Source organism: Schistocerca nitens, chromosome 7 (genome assembly GCF_023898315.1).
Source record: "Schistocerca nitens isolate TAMUIC-IGC-003100 chromosome 7, iqSchNite1.1, whole genome shotgun sequence".
Lineage (NCBI taxonomy): Eukaryota > Metazoa > Arthropoda > Insecta > Orthoptera > Acrididae > Schistocerca > Schistocerca nitens.
Window position 1 is genome coordinate 487,303,616 of NC_064620.1, and position 14,195 is coordinate 487,317,810.

The following is a 14,195-nucleotide window of genomic DNA, read 5'->3' on the forward strand; positions in this document are numbered from 1 at the left end:
CCTAAGTTCAAAAAAGAAGATATCAAACAGAGGTCAGAAAGCACTTTCAGCTACTGTCCAAACCGGTTCACCCTATAAAAACACTTTGTAGTGTTTCATGAACAAGAAACAAAATACTGAACTGAATCTACAGAAGAAAAAGGCATCAATTCTGGTATCTTCCTTTTATAGCTCTATAAATCAACCAGGAACTGCCAAAATGTCAGACAGACCTACAAGAGTGAAGACTGTTGACACCGGGAAACGAACACTGTTTTCAACTACAAAAAGAAGTAAGGATGAAAGTTGTTGCGAGGAAGAGGAAATAGAACTATCTTCTGGTAGTTCAAACCTGATAGAATCTCTTGGGAGAGATGTTTGTGAAAACAATTATCCAGACTGTTTGTTTTGCAGTGAGGCATTTAAATAGTCAAATTATGGAGAACTTTGGGTTCAATGTGTCATGTGTCAGGAATGGTCTCATATGTTGTGCAAGGGTGTGATACTCAGTGTTCATTTGCAACTTTTGTTCATGAAGAACTTTAAATTGTGAACCAGAATTGTTATCTATAGCTCATAAAAACTATTTTACTATAGATTTACATTGTAATCTGTGATTTTTTCCATGTGAGGCCAAAATACCATTTTATAATTTCATTAATAAAAATCTAAACTGGGAATGTATATTTTAAATCTGTTTCATATTACCACCCCACTTCAAAATGCTCACTCATAATTTACAACAAGAAAAAAATCTTATGTAATTATTATATCTAAAAACAAAGATGATGTAACTTACCAAACGAAAGCGCTGGCATGTTGATAGGCACACAAACATACACACAAAATTAAAGCTTTCACAACCAACGGTTGCTTCATCAGGAAAGCGGGAAGGAGAGGGAAAGACGAAAGGATGTGGGTTTTAAGGGAGAGGGTAAGGAGTCATTCCAATCCCGGGAGTGGAAAGACTTACCTTAGGGGGAAAAAAGGACAGGTATACACTCGCGCGCGCACACACACACATATCCATCCACACGTACACAGACATAAGCAGACATTTGTTGCTTGTGTCTGTGTACATGCGGATGGATGTGTGTGTGAGTGTGTGTGAATTTTGTGTGTATGTTTGTGTTTGTTTGTGTGTCTATCAACATGCCAGCACTTTCATTTGGTAAGTTACATCACCTTTGTTTTTAGATATATTTTTTCCACGTGGAATGTTTCCCTCTACTATATTAATGTAATTATTATGTTCATTTTTCATCAAAATTATTATTCATCCTTTGTAATAGATATACACTCCTGGAAATTGAAATAAGAACACCGTGAATTCATTGTCCCAGGAAGGGGAAACTTTATTGACACATTCCTGGGGTCAGATACATCACATGATCACACTGACAGAACCACAGGCACATAGACACAGGCAACAGAGCATGCACAATGTCGGCACTAGTACAGTGTATATCCACCTTTCGCAGCAATGCAGGCTGCTATTCTCCCATGGAGACGATCGTAGAGATGCTGGATGTAGTCCTGTGGAACGGCTTGCCATGCCATTTCCACCTGGCGCCTCAGTTGGACCAGCGTTCGTGCTGGACGTGCAGACCGCGTGAGACGACGCTTCATCCAGTCTCAAACATGCTCAATGGGGGACAGATCCAGAGATCTTGCTGGCCAGGGTAGTTGACGTACACCTTCTAGAGCACGTTGGGTGGCACGGGATACATGCGGACGTGCATTGTCCTGTTGGAACAGCAAGTTCCCTTGCCGGTCTAGGAATGGTAGAACGATGGGTTCGATGACGGTTTGGATGTACCGTGCACTATTCAGTGTCCCCTCGACGATCACCAGTGGTGTACGGCCAGTGTAGGAGATCGCTCCCCACACCATGATGCCGGGTGTTGGCCCTGTGTGCCTCGGTCGTATGCAGTCCTGGTTGTGGCGCTCACCTGCACGGCGCCAAACACGCATATGACCATCATTGGCACCAAGGCAGAAGCGACTCTCATCGCTGAAGACGACACGTCTCCATTCGTCCCTCCATTCACGCCTGTCGCGACACCACTGGAGGCGGGCTGCACGATGTTGGGGCGTGAGCGGAAGACGGCCTAACGGTGTGCGGGACCGTAGCCCAGCTTCATGGAGACGGTTGCGAATGGTCCTCGCCGATACCCCAGGAGCAACAGTGTCCCTAATTTGCTGGGAAGTGGCGGTGCGGTCCCCTACGGCACTGCGTAGGATCCTACGGTCTTGGCGTGCATCCGTGCGTCGCTGCGGTCCGGTCCCAGGTCGACGGGCACGTGCACCTTCCGCCGACCACTGGCGACAACATCGATGTACTGTGGAGACCTCACGCCCCACGTGTTGAGCAATTCGGCGGTACGTCCACCCGGCCTCCCGCATGCCCACTATACGCCCTCGCTCAAAGTCCGTCAACTGCACATACGGTTCACGTCCACGCTGTCGCGGCATGCTACCAGTGTTAAAGACTGCGATGGAGCTCCGTATGCCACGGCAAACTGGCTGACACTGACGGCGGCGGTGCACAAATGCTGCGCAGCTAGCGCCATTCGACGGCCAACACCGCGGTTCCTGGTGTGTCCGCTGTGCCGTGCATGTGATCATTGCTTGTACAGCCCTCTCGCAGTGTCCGGAGCAAGTATGGTGGGTCTGACACACAGGTGTCAATGTGTTCTTTTTTCCATTTCCAGGAGTGTATAAACGAACACAGATGACATTTTTGACAAAATAGCCACATTCTAAATTCAGTATTTTGCATTAAACAAAAAAGTGTTCCATATTACCACCACTTCCTCTACTATAAGCTAGCTCATTTCATTCAACAAGTGTGGAATCTCTCAAGAGGTACTCCAGCTTCAACAGTTGTTTTAAATTTTCCTGCATAAGTATTTGGCTCAAACGAGAAATTGAATCTTTGAGAAGCTATTTTGCTCTGCATGATTAAAAATCTAAAACTCAGTTCAACTCATATGCATATTACTTGCTATACCTCAGAAGCATTCGCTAAAGCATACTTTAAGTGTCCTCTTCATTCACTTTCTTTTTTCCTTCATTTGCACTGCTTTCATTTGCTGCAGACATTTGCTTCATATGTCTTTTTTGTTATTTCTTCTAAAGTTTCCTTCAGTCTTCTAATTTTGTCACTATACATATTAATTTCAACAGAGGAATTAGAAACACTCAGAATGCATTTTGTCTGTGGTTGTTAGCCTCAGTTCATTTCTTTCATCACTTCACCTACATTACGTTATTGACTTACCAAGTTAGATGGACCAGAAGATCATCATCATCATCATCCATCATCATCATTCATCATCATCATCATTCATCATCATCATCCATCATCATCATCATCTTCATCATCTTCTTCTTCCTTTTATTTATTTATTTATTTATTTATTTATTTATTTATTTATTTTTTTTTTTTTTTTGAGTTTTCAAGTGTTGGGGACTACAACGCACCTTAGGGTTTTCTCTCCATTCTGGCTTCTATTCTGATCCTTGAATTCTCCCACTCTTCAAACATGTATAAATATTCTTTCATGCTGTTTATTGTTCTGTTCCTTGGTCTTCACACAAGTATTCTGCCATCAGGCATCACATCCATAAGAGTCTTTGCCAGTTGTTAATTTTTCATTGTAGCAAACTCTCCAGCCCATTATAGAAACATTCACTTAAGCTACATTACAATATTTGGATTCTTGTGCAGATCCTCTTGTTCTTCATTTTGAAGAACTCTCACTCTCTATATTATCTGTCAGTTGGCCTATAAGCTATTCAGAGGACCTTTCTGTTAAAATAAAAAGTTGTTTCAGTTTTCAGTTTCTTGTGCTCCAAGCCTGACATTCTTAAAGATCAAAAGAAAGTTTTAGAGTCTTGTTGAATCTTAAGATGAGCTCTCTTGACATGCTCCAAGGTCTCATTAATTTTCTGAAGATATAGATGCATCTTTCTGACCTGTAGAATCTGTTTCTCTTGCTGAAGTTTTTGTGAGTATGGTTTCCAGGTCTCTGAATTCCATGACCCATTTACATTTGTTGCTGTCTATTTCTACAAGTTCCATTCCCTGTTCTTGTCTCCCTGTCATCATGTACTCTGTTTCTGAAGTATTTGCTTTTAGCCCAAATTTATCTGATGCTCTTCTCAGAATTTTCATGATATTTTTCATTTCAGTTCATGTGTGAAAATATTTTGTAATATATTCATTTGATAATTTAAGTTGAATAGGTGATTAATTCTACAAATTGCAGAAATTAAAATAGTGGTAAATCCTGCATGCCAGTCAAATTTTTTATTGTCAAATATGTTATGACACTTAAACTGCTTTCTTCCCCACAGCAATATAGTGACATCAGTAATCTCTATCATGGCTTTTTAGCTTGTGATATTTCTTGCTTATGAATTTCACAATATTAGGTGAAGTTGAAAACTTATCTATTTAGTGAACTAATGATCTTCAAATAATTGTTCATTCTTTTACACTGTTAATAATCTAGTCTTCCTCTTGTCAGATCCCTCTGAAATGTCTGTTATGAAAAAGGAGTGGTTTAATAATTGGTACAATCTTCGAACCTACTACATCACCTCAATGGTTGCCACTCTGCCTACACAGGTAAGAGAAACTGCAGATATTAATTCTCTTTTGGATAATTAAACAAGTAGTAAAGTATTAATAAGTGTGTTCCTATCTTCTGTAAGATACGTGTTTCTAGTCTCTGGGCTAGGTGTATTTCAGTAACAAGGAAACTATTTGGTCCAGGACAACACTAACACTAAGTGAAAGAACGGTTCTTGTCCAGAGCCACACTGTTCTTTGCCCACAGAATTCTGCAGATGACCACTCATAACTAAGGAAGAGGACTTTCAAATCACCAATGTAATGGCAGATGACTTCAAAGTGGTGCATGTAAATTCATCACCAAGTGGCAAGACTAGTTTCTTCCTGAAATAACTTGCAAACTTATTGTGAAGTAACATGAAGATAAACATCGTTACATGTCAGAGTTCTACATTGAAATGGGAAAATGATAATGATAATAATAATAATCAAAATAAGACACCATTTTGAAGAACTGAATTATGTGAAGCAACAATATCTACACAAACAAGAGTGACTCCTCTTAAGTCACACAGTTATGCACGTCATTATCAACATTAGTAGATGTTGCTATGAGCCATAAGTAGTTCAAACAGAAATACCTCATCATTACGGATAGCTGATCTGCTTTTGCAGACCTAATGCTAGAAATGAAGAAGACAGTTAAAGAAGTCAGGATAATCAGTGAGAAATTTACGAACATTTTCAAAAGTAAAAAAGAAAAGCTGCAGGCTCCAATACTGAAATCCTATTGAAGTATTACAACATTGCAGGAAGCTACATGGACTGAAAGGGTGTGGTAGATAAGTAATGAGACTCAGTCTAAAAAAACAAATTTATTGATCCAGTTTGTACAAAACGTTAATATTCTTCAAAGTACTCGCCTTGGGCGTCGACACAATGTTGCCAGCGCGTTTTCCAAGCTTCATAGGCCCCACTGTAGTCCGTTTGAGTTATCCCAGTTAGTGCCTTCGTGACAGCACGTTGGATGTTCGGAATATCGTCGAACGATGACCCTTCAGTCATCTTTTGACCTTCGGAAATAGGAAGAAATCAGGAGGACTCAAGTCAGGGCTGTATGGTGGCTGTGGCAAAACTTCAACTCCAATTCGGGTCAAGTAGGAGGTCATGAGGAATGCTGTGTGCGCCGGAGCGTTGTCGTGGTGGAGACGCGAGCGTTGAGCAAGGTCCTGTCGCTTCCGTTTGACGGCTCTGTGCAATCGCTGAAGGACTTCTTTGTAGAATTCGGCATTGACAGTCTTCCCCTGAGGGACAAACTCTTTGTGAATTAACCCCCGCTTGTCGAAAAACACAATCAGCATTGTCTTGATGCGGGACTTTGACATTCTTGCTTTCTTTGGCCGCGGGGATGCCGGTGTGTGCCACTCCGAGCTCTGGGCTTTCGTCTCCAGGTCGTACTGGAATGTCCACGATTCGTCGCCTGTTACTACGTTGTCTAAAAAGTGTGGATTATTTTCCAAATCATTCAACATCTCACGGCAAACGTCCACTCGTTGTTGCTTTTGTTTGGCGGTGAGCACTCGGGGAACCAATTTTGCGCAAACTTTCCTCATCATCAAATCTTGCGTAACAATTTGGTGAACCGTAAATTTATTCACGGAGACCTCATCGGTGATCATTTTGAGACTTAAACGACGGTCGGAGTCCAGGAGTTCTTTCACTTTGGCCACCGTTTCATCCACACGACTCGTTGAAGGGCGTCCAGATCGTTCCATGTCTTCAACAGATTCCCTCCAGTTTTTAAATTCATTAAACCACCGGAACACTTGAGCTCTAGATAGGGAGTCTTCTTTGTAGGCCTCCGTAATCATAGCAAAAGTTTCCGAAGCAGTTTTGCCCAAGCGAAAGCAAAATTTGATTGCATACCGCTGTTCTATTGAGCGATCCATCTTCAGCGTTTTCACAAGTGTCACGGGCACACAAACAACGTAATACGCGAAGCTCGACCCTCACTGGACCAGAGCTCCGACGTGACTGCGAACCGGTTCTATTGTTAGCTCAGATCCCCCACCACGTGACGTACAGGTGGAGACCGCCCTGCGAGCGACTGGGGCGCCGCGCAGCGGCCAGTCTCATTACTTATCTACCACACCCTGTACAGCTGAAGTGGATAACTATAAAGTTTTATGAAAGACGTACATGAAAATTTTTGTAATTCTTTCAACAGTTGAGATCGCAAAGCTGGTGACTTAGTGGAATGGGCAATGGCTGTCAAAGTCAATCTATCTGATCTGATTTTTAAGGTCCAATTTTTCACCCTGTGTTTTATGTCAGTGTTATGAATAATTAATTGAGTTCAGTGGCTAATGATTTGAGTTATGCAGCAGACTCAAGAAAGGACTACAGTTTTATCATTGTGTTTTTTGTTAAAAATTTTTGTGTGCCTTTTGTGAATCCTTATTCTTACCAATCCACAATATAAAAATTGTAGTCCTCAGTGAATATAAAATGGTACTCGATGTTTGGGCAGCACACTAATATTATCCCATTCTAACATATATTGACCAATTATCAGACATAGATCTATTAGTAGGGAGGAGTGTTTTACTCTGGAACACTTTTCAGATTGTCACCTCTAGTCTCTAACATATTTTCTTATTCCATTTTGAAATGATAGCATTCACTTTTTGTGTGCTGCAATCTATTTTGGAAATTACAAAAATTGCTGCAGAAAAATAATGGTTTTTCATAAGTGAAAAACATTCTAAGGTACACCATGATCATGTACCTAGGAACAAATGTTCTCTTCAAATCTTATTGTAGTGAAATAAAAAAATCTTGTTAGAGCTGTATTTAATAATATATGTTTTACATATTACTCTACTACACACCAATAATCGGCAAATAAAATCAGATTAAGAAGAAGTATTATCAGAAATTAATTGAAGTTAAAAATATTTTGAAGTAGATGATGTTGTCAGCTAACACAAATTTCCACTTTCAGTTCTGAGAAAATTGTTCAGACACTGACAGAATTTTACTCTCCATGAAACCCCATAACTGAAGAATTTACAATATTCTCCAAACACCATATATATAATATATTACATGCCACTTAAATATGTAGAACTCATAATACAGTAAAACTCCATTTTTACATTCCTGTGTTTCACATTTTCCCACTTTTTACATTCATTTTTGTCAGTCGCAGCAAAAGTCATATTCTCTCAATACAATGCTTTGCTGTTATTAACAATTCTATGTTGCAGCATTTCCACACATTTTAAGTTTTCTTTGACATTATCATGATCTGTAACATTGATTTTCATACAGATTTCAGCAGAATTTGCGTCATATTCCTGCTCAAAGTCAGAACAAAGCAGAAAACATAGACTATACACAAAGAAATTGATCATGTAATGCAGAATTAGTGCAGTAAGCAAGATTTTCACTGTCAGCATGTTGGATCACACCCACCTATATTGTAAGTTCATAGTGTTTGGAAGGGTGGGAAGTATTCTGAATCACTGTCTTAATGATAATCATGATCTGATCCTACTGACTCTAATAGCAACCTTCCTTCTGCTCATTGTATTGTATTATCATAGCTTTAATTTAATTTCATAGTCACTTATACAAATAAATACTGCTTTTGTAGCTGTAATTGGCTTTCACAAATCGTTGTTACTTCTGCTTGAAATACATTAATCTTTACCAGGCATGCAGTCCTAGGTTGGTACAACATGATGTGATACATAAACATTCCTCCTCAAGGTGCTGTGTAACATGATGCTAGTTTTGGCCCTCTTTTTCACCAAGGACATCCCTGGACCAAGTAACCTCCCTGTCAGCAACAAGCTGCAGATTTTGTGCCCATTGTCTTGTTTGCAAAGTCTGCCAGCTTTAGTGTTTTCACCAATATAGAATTAAAGGTATTGTTTACTATAATTTTATAATGGTTATCAATACTGAATCTCACATTGGAACACAAATCTCTTTTTAATGTAGTTTCATGAAAGATATTTGTTTCTACATTTTATTTACACCACTGGACATAATCAGATTGAAGAGGAAAACCTGTGCACATGTTTGTTTGTGTCAGCACTTAGCTATTGCCTTTGTGATCATGGAAGCAGTGGCTCAGTGCTAACACACACAAATGCACATTTCCTTATTCGTTCCAATCATGCATAATGGTGTAAATAAAACACAGAAGTGAAATCCTTTTGTGAAACCACATTAAAAAGATATTTGGTCTTAATGTGAGACTCATTATGATAATCATTATAAAATTATGGTAAATAAAACTTTCAATACAATATTGGTTAAAATACTAACGTTGTCAGTCTTTGTAAACAAAGGACAGTGGACATGAAATCTGCAGCTTTTTGTGTTTCCTTTGTTTACCTGTATTTTACACTTTCGTGCATTTTACACTTTTCGGGACAGTCCTTCGAAATGTGTAAAACAGGGGTTTTCCTGTTGTTAAAAATGCTGTATAAAACACAACTTCATGCCTCTTAGCAACAAAAAGAGTAGAATATGTTGGAAACTGCTTATTGAAGTTTCTAGTATGCAATCCTTTGATTGATTTTAAAATCACTGGCCAGGAAACATCATGTACTCCTGAAACTTTTTGGTGGATTAAAACCCTTTGCCAGCCATAGAGCCAAGTGTAAGACCTTTGCCTTTCGCAGGCAAGTGCTCTACCAAGTGTGCTACCCAAGCAGGACTCACAACAACCCATCCTCTCAGGTTTACTTCCACCAGTACATTTCCCACCTTCATATCAGCACACACTCTGCTGCAGAATGAAAAATTCATCTTGCATTCCCAGGTGTGTTCTCCCCTACAGTTGAGAATAGGGGCCAGAGTCTAGTATGCAAAATGCATAAACTAGGAGGAGACATCTCATTTTCATGGTATCTTTTTCACGTGCTTTGCATAATTAAAACATGGCATAATTCTGGATTTCAATTTCCATTGTTTCATTTATGCGTGCTAGATGTGAAATAAGATACTCACTTGAAATTAATCACTTTCTTCATTCGTTTATGTGGTGTGCTACCTGTGTCAAATATTTCATTTTGTTGCTTTTGTTTTTTATATTTAGATGATGTTTGCAGCAGCACATTCAACAGTTTCATATTTCCTAACTGGTCAACCTCAGGAACCTTCACGATATGTGATGTTTGTCTGCATTTGCATGTTGGTTGCAGCTGTTGCAGAAAGTTTTGGAATTTTTATTGGCATTGTTTGCCCAGTTGTTGTTGTAAGTAGTTCTTTTCACTGTCCAAAAGACATGCAAAATAAGATTTTGAACATACATGATATTAATTGAAAGTAAAACATTTGTGCTGTGTTCTTGCAGTCCTTTAATATTTTTTTATTTTTTATTTTACAGAATGGAACATTTTTTGCATCAGTGTACACAGCATATCTAATACTGTTCTCTGGATTCATGGCCTTATTGAATGACATCCCTTCTTGGATGTTATGGATGGCAGATATTTCTTTCTTGCGTTATGGTGTTGAAGGCCTAGTTTGTGCACTCTTTGGTAATAATCGCAAGCCAATACCCTGTCCACCAGAACATGTGTACTGTCACCTTAGAACACCAAAAAAGTTGCTTCAGGAGCTTGGAATGGTTGATGTACAATACTGGGTTGATGCCACCGCTCTTGTTGGCTTCTTTCTATTATTTAGGATCATTGGATATTTTTTCCTTCAAAGACGAATGATGAAAAGTAGTTGAGAAGAGTACAGTATTTAATTTTTTTTTTCTTTGACTGGGAAATATTGGATACTCCAGCAACATATGTTCTGTGAACTAAGGTGCTGCTATTCAGTATTTTTACTGGCTACCTGGTAGCATTTGGAAGGATGAGTAACTGACATATGGGGATATGTAAATAAGCACCCCCTCCTCCAGCTGAAAAAAAAAGTTTCTTTATCACAGAATACTGAATGGCAAAAAGTGTGCAAGTGTAATTTTAATCAGATTTGGTGAGACAGTAAATATTTGCTAAGCTGTCTGATTACATGTATGTTGTATGTTCTAATGCAACAAGTACCTGTTGTCAACATAGTTTGTTTGCCTAATTTTGTTAGGCTTATACGAATACTTATGGAACTACATTTTCAATTGTACAAAAATACACAAGGGATGTAAAAACTTCTTTGCAAAACATGTCTGATTCTTGTGTATTAGAATACTATACATGATCTGTGGGTTACCTCTGGAACCACTATTGTAGTTTATCTGTTCTCCTAAAGACCAATGATATCATTTAAACTGTCTGATATTTCTGACTGGATTTTATCAGAAAGAGGCAAAACGTATCAAAAATTACTAAATTCATGATGAAGCTCAGTATGTATGATATGCGATGTCTAAATATGGGTAATTGTTTTGCTAGTAACAGATTACAGACTGCAAAATGAATCCAGTACTGCAACTATAAGCAGAATTCCACAAGCTGTGTATACAGTGCTGTGTTTCAGTGTATCATCAGTGTATCAAAAACAATTTATAATGTAAAATCCTGAAGATTGGAAATGTTTAATTCTATACAAATGTGAACTGTTGAGCTGAAATATTTATGTCATATAATCCTCTTAAGATTATTTTAGCTTTTATCACATACCTGAGTAAATATGTATCAATGGCCTTTTGCTAAGGAATACAGGTTACTTTTTGTGATGCACACAAAGTATTTTTTTCAGTACTGCACATTTCTATAACTTCGGGGTGTGCGCTAAACTTGTGTTGGTGATATGAGTTGCATGTCTATGACTGAAAAAATGTTAAATTTTCTGCACTGAACAATAAAAAAGTTATTGCAACAATAAAGGAATCTCATGTTTGACAGGAGTAAGAGAATGACTTTTGTGGTGTTATTTAACCATCTTCACAAATTATTAAAATGATAGTTTGCTAGTCACCATACAGTGGAGATGCTGAGTCACAAATAGGCTTTTTGGCCAAAAGCTTACATATTTGACAGTCTTTTTGTTGTGTCTATCTGCAACTCATCATCTCAACTATATGGTGAGAAGCAGGTTATCCTTGTCACAATACTATCATTATTCTATCCTGAATTTTCCGTAGGTGTATTTAATCATTCTGATATATAAGGAGATAACTACAGTGGAGACTATTTATTTCTTCCTGTTTTGAGATACACTATAGCTATGACATTAATGAAGTGATAAAAATATGTGATCTTTTACGTTAATTCAATTTCAAACTGACTGCTACTCACCGACTTTAAGAAATTATAAAAAGATGTGGGAATTATGGTAAGCATAACAGCTGCCAATGGATATCACCAGTCTTTCACTACTTGTCTTGCCTGGCTTCAATAAATAAAAGAAAAAATTATGTTCATGGCTTATCTACCCATTAAGGTAATGTATTTGCATTTGCGAATGTAGATAACCATCAGTTTTAGAAGGGAATGATGACAATGAAAATTTGTGCTGGCCCAGGACTCAAACTAGGATTTCCCACTTCCCGCAAGCAGTCGCCTTTCCATTTGGCTATCCATGCACAACTCATGGCCAGAACCAAACTTGCATCATAATTCAGTATAATACAGACATTATAATATCATATTCTGGTAATATATTAAAAATACATCATGCTTCAAACCTTGTATTTGATCACAAAAGGGAGATATTGCATAATAGAATCATAACCAATGCCTTCTTCACTATGTTTATAAAAAAAATGCTGTAGGAAGAACATTGGGAAGAAATTTGAGAAGCATGTAATACTGGTAAAAATACAAATTTTCCTTGAACTTACCCCTACAGAACTTCAAATGCTATTCTCTCCTAAAACAAATGAGGTAAACTTTAAGCCAAAGGAGAGCTGTGCAATGGAAAACATCCTGAATTAATACATTCTGTGCCAGAAAGAGAGAACTCTTTCTAATTTAGAGAACAGAGTATAATGGAGAGACAGAACTGTATTACCACCAGTTTTCTGAATCCTCTTGTGTGTTATCCAAAAATCAAAATGTCTGTACCACATAAAAAGGAGCCCTTCATAAATAAAACAAAATGAAAGCATTCCAGGTCTTACTAAAGTTTCTAGATAACAGCTGAGACAGAGATGCCAATGCCGTATTACATTGAGAGCATATATAAAACTCAGAAATATATAAAACTCAGAAATATATAAAACTCAGAAATATATAAAATTCAGAAATATATAAAACTCGGAAATCAGAAACAATCAAATACAGTCACATTAGATTTGGTCTTTGAGAAATACAGCTAGTAAGGATATATTGATCATCTCATCTACTTTATTCTAAGAGTTCATTGAACATTAAAATTGTATTGCCATGCCTTGAGAATGGGGCATCACAAGCTATGAGTCTGTGGGTGACTGCCATCAAGAAAACCTAGGTAACTGGCATGCATATCTTCAGTGCTGCCTCACTGCTTGCAATTCATGTTTGATGGGTTGGGCAGTCTTTAACATCAATCTGCTGCACTACTCTTCAACATATTCTTGGCTCAAATGTAATGAGATTCTTAGAGAAAGAAAATCTTATGTCCAAACATCAGCGTGAGCATAGAAAGTATCATCTCAAGTGATACAGAGCTCCCCTTACTTTTACACTCTATGTCCTATGAGATCTGATGCTCGCCAACAGGCATATTCTATATCAGAATGAAATTTTAACTCTATAGTGGAGAGTGCACTAATATGAAACTTCCTGGCAGAATACAATTGTGTGCTAGGCCAAGACATGAGTTCGGGACCTTTGCCTTTCAGGGGCAAGTGAAGTGTGACCCATGACCCATCCTCACAGCTGGAAACATTCTTCATGCTATATGTAAGCCATGTCTCTGCAATATCCTTTCTTCTATGAATGTTAGTCTTGCAAGTTTCACAGGAGAACATCTCTGAAGTTTGGAAGGTAGGAGACGAGGTGTTGGCAGAAGTAAAGCTGTGAGGATGGGTTGTGAGTCATGCTTGGGTAGCTCAGTCAGTAGAGCACTTGCCTGCAGAAGACATAGGTCCTCAGTTTGAGTCTGTCTGGCACACAGTTTTAACATGCCAGCTACTTTAAAATTCTACATTCCTTGATTTACAAAAAGCAGTTTCCAGATAAGTGACTAGTTTTAAGACTTTTTGAATGGTAAAACCTATCCTGTTGTCCTGAATGATGACTGTCATCAGGGAAAAATGTAGTCTGGGAGTACCTTGGGCTGTCTGATAAGTCCACTCCTATTTCCTACAAACATACAGGATTACAATAATTGAACAACATGGAAGAAAAACATATATTAGTTCTAAACTACAGTGTGCACACACTTTATTCAACTTGTAAACATCACTATGGATATTCAGATTTAGGTTATGACTTGTTCAATGTGCCTTCCATCATTATTGACAATGTGGGGCAGATGTATAGTGAAATTATGCATGACCTGCTGAAGTATCGGAACATTGATGCTGTCGACGACCTCCTGAATGGCTGTTTTCAGTTCAGGATTGTTTTTGGGTTATTGCTGCACACCTTGTCTTTAAAATAGCCCCACAAAAAGGAGTCAGACGTGTTCAAATGTGAAGAATATGGTGGCCAATCGAGGCCCATGCCAGTGACCTCTGAGT

At 38.4% G+C, this 14,195-nt stretch overlaps 1 protein-coding gene across 1 annotated transcript in view; it reads left to right on the plus strand.

The window, feature by feature from the left end:
* LOC126195111 (ATP-binding cassette sub-family G member 1) overlaps nucleotides 1-11,430 on the plus strand; it is a 495,613-nt gene extending 484,183 nt beyond the window's left edge. The window contains exons 9-11 of the mRNA XM_049933581.1: nucleotides 4,515-4,615; nucleotides 9,675-9,833; nucleotides 9,966-11,430. Coding sequence (XP_049789538.1) covers nucleotides 4,515-4,615; nucleotides 9,675-9,833; nucleotides 9,966-10,316 — 611 coding nt within the window. The 3' untranslated portion in view covers nucleotides 10,317-11,430. The remainder of the gene's footprint in view (nucleotides 1-4,514; nucleotides 4,616-9,674; nucleotides 9,834-9,965) is intronic.
* Nucleotides 11,431-14,195: the final 2,765 nt, after the last annotated feature.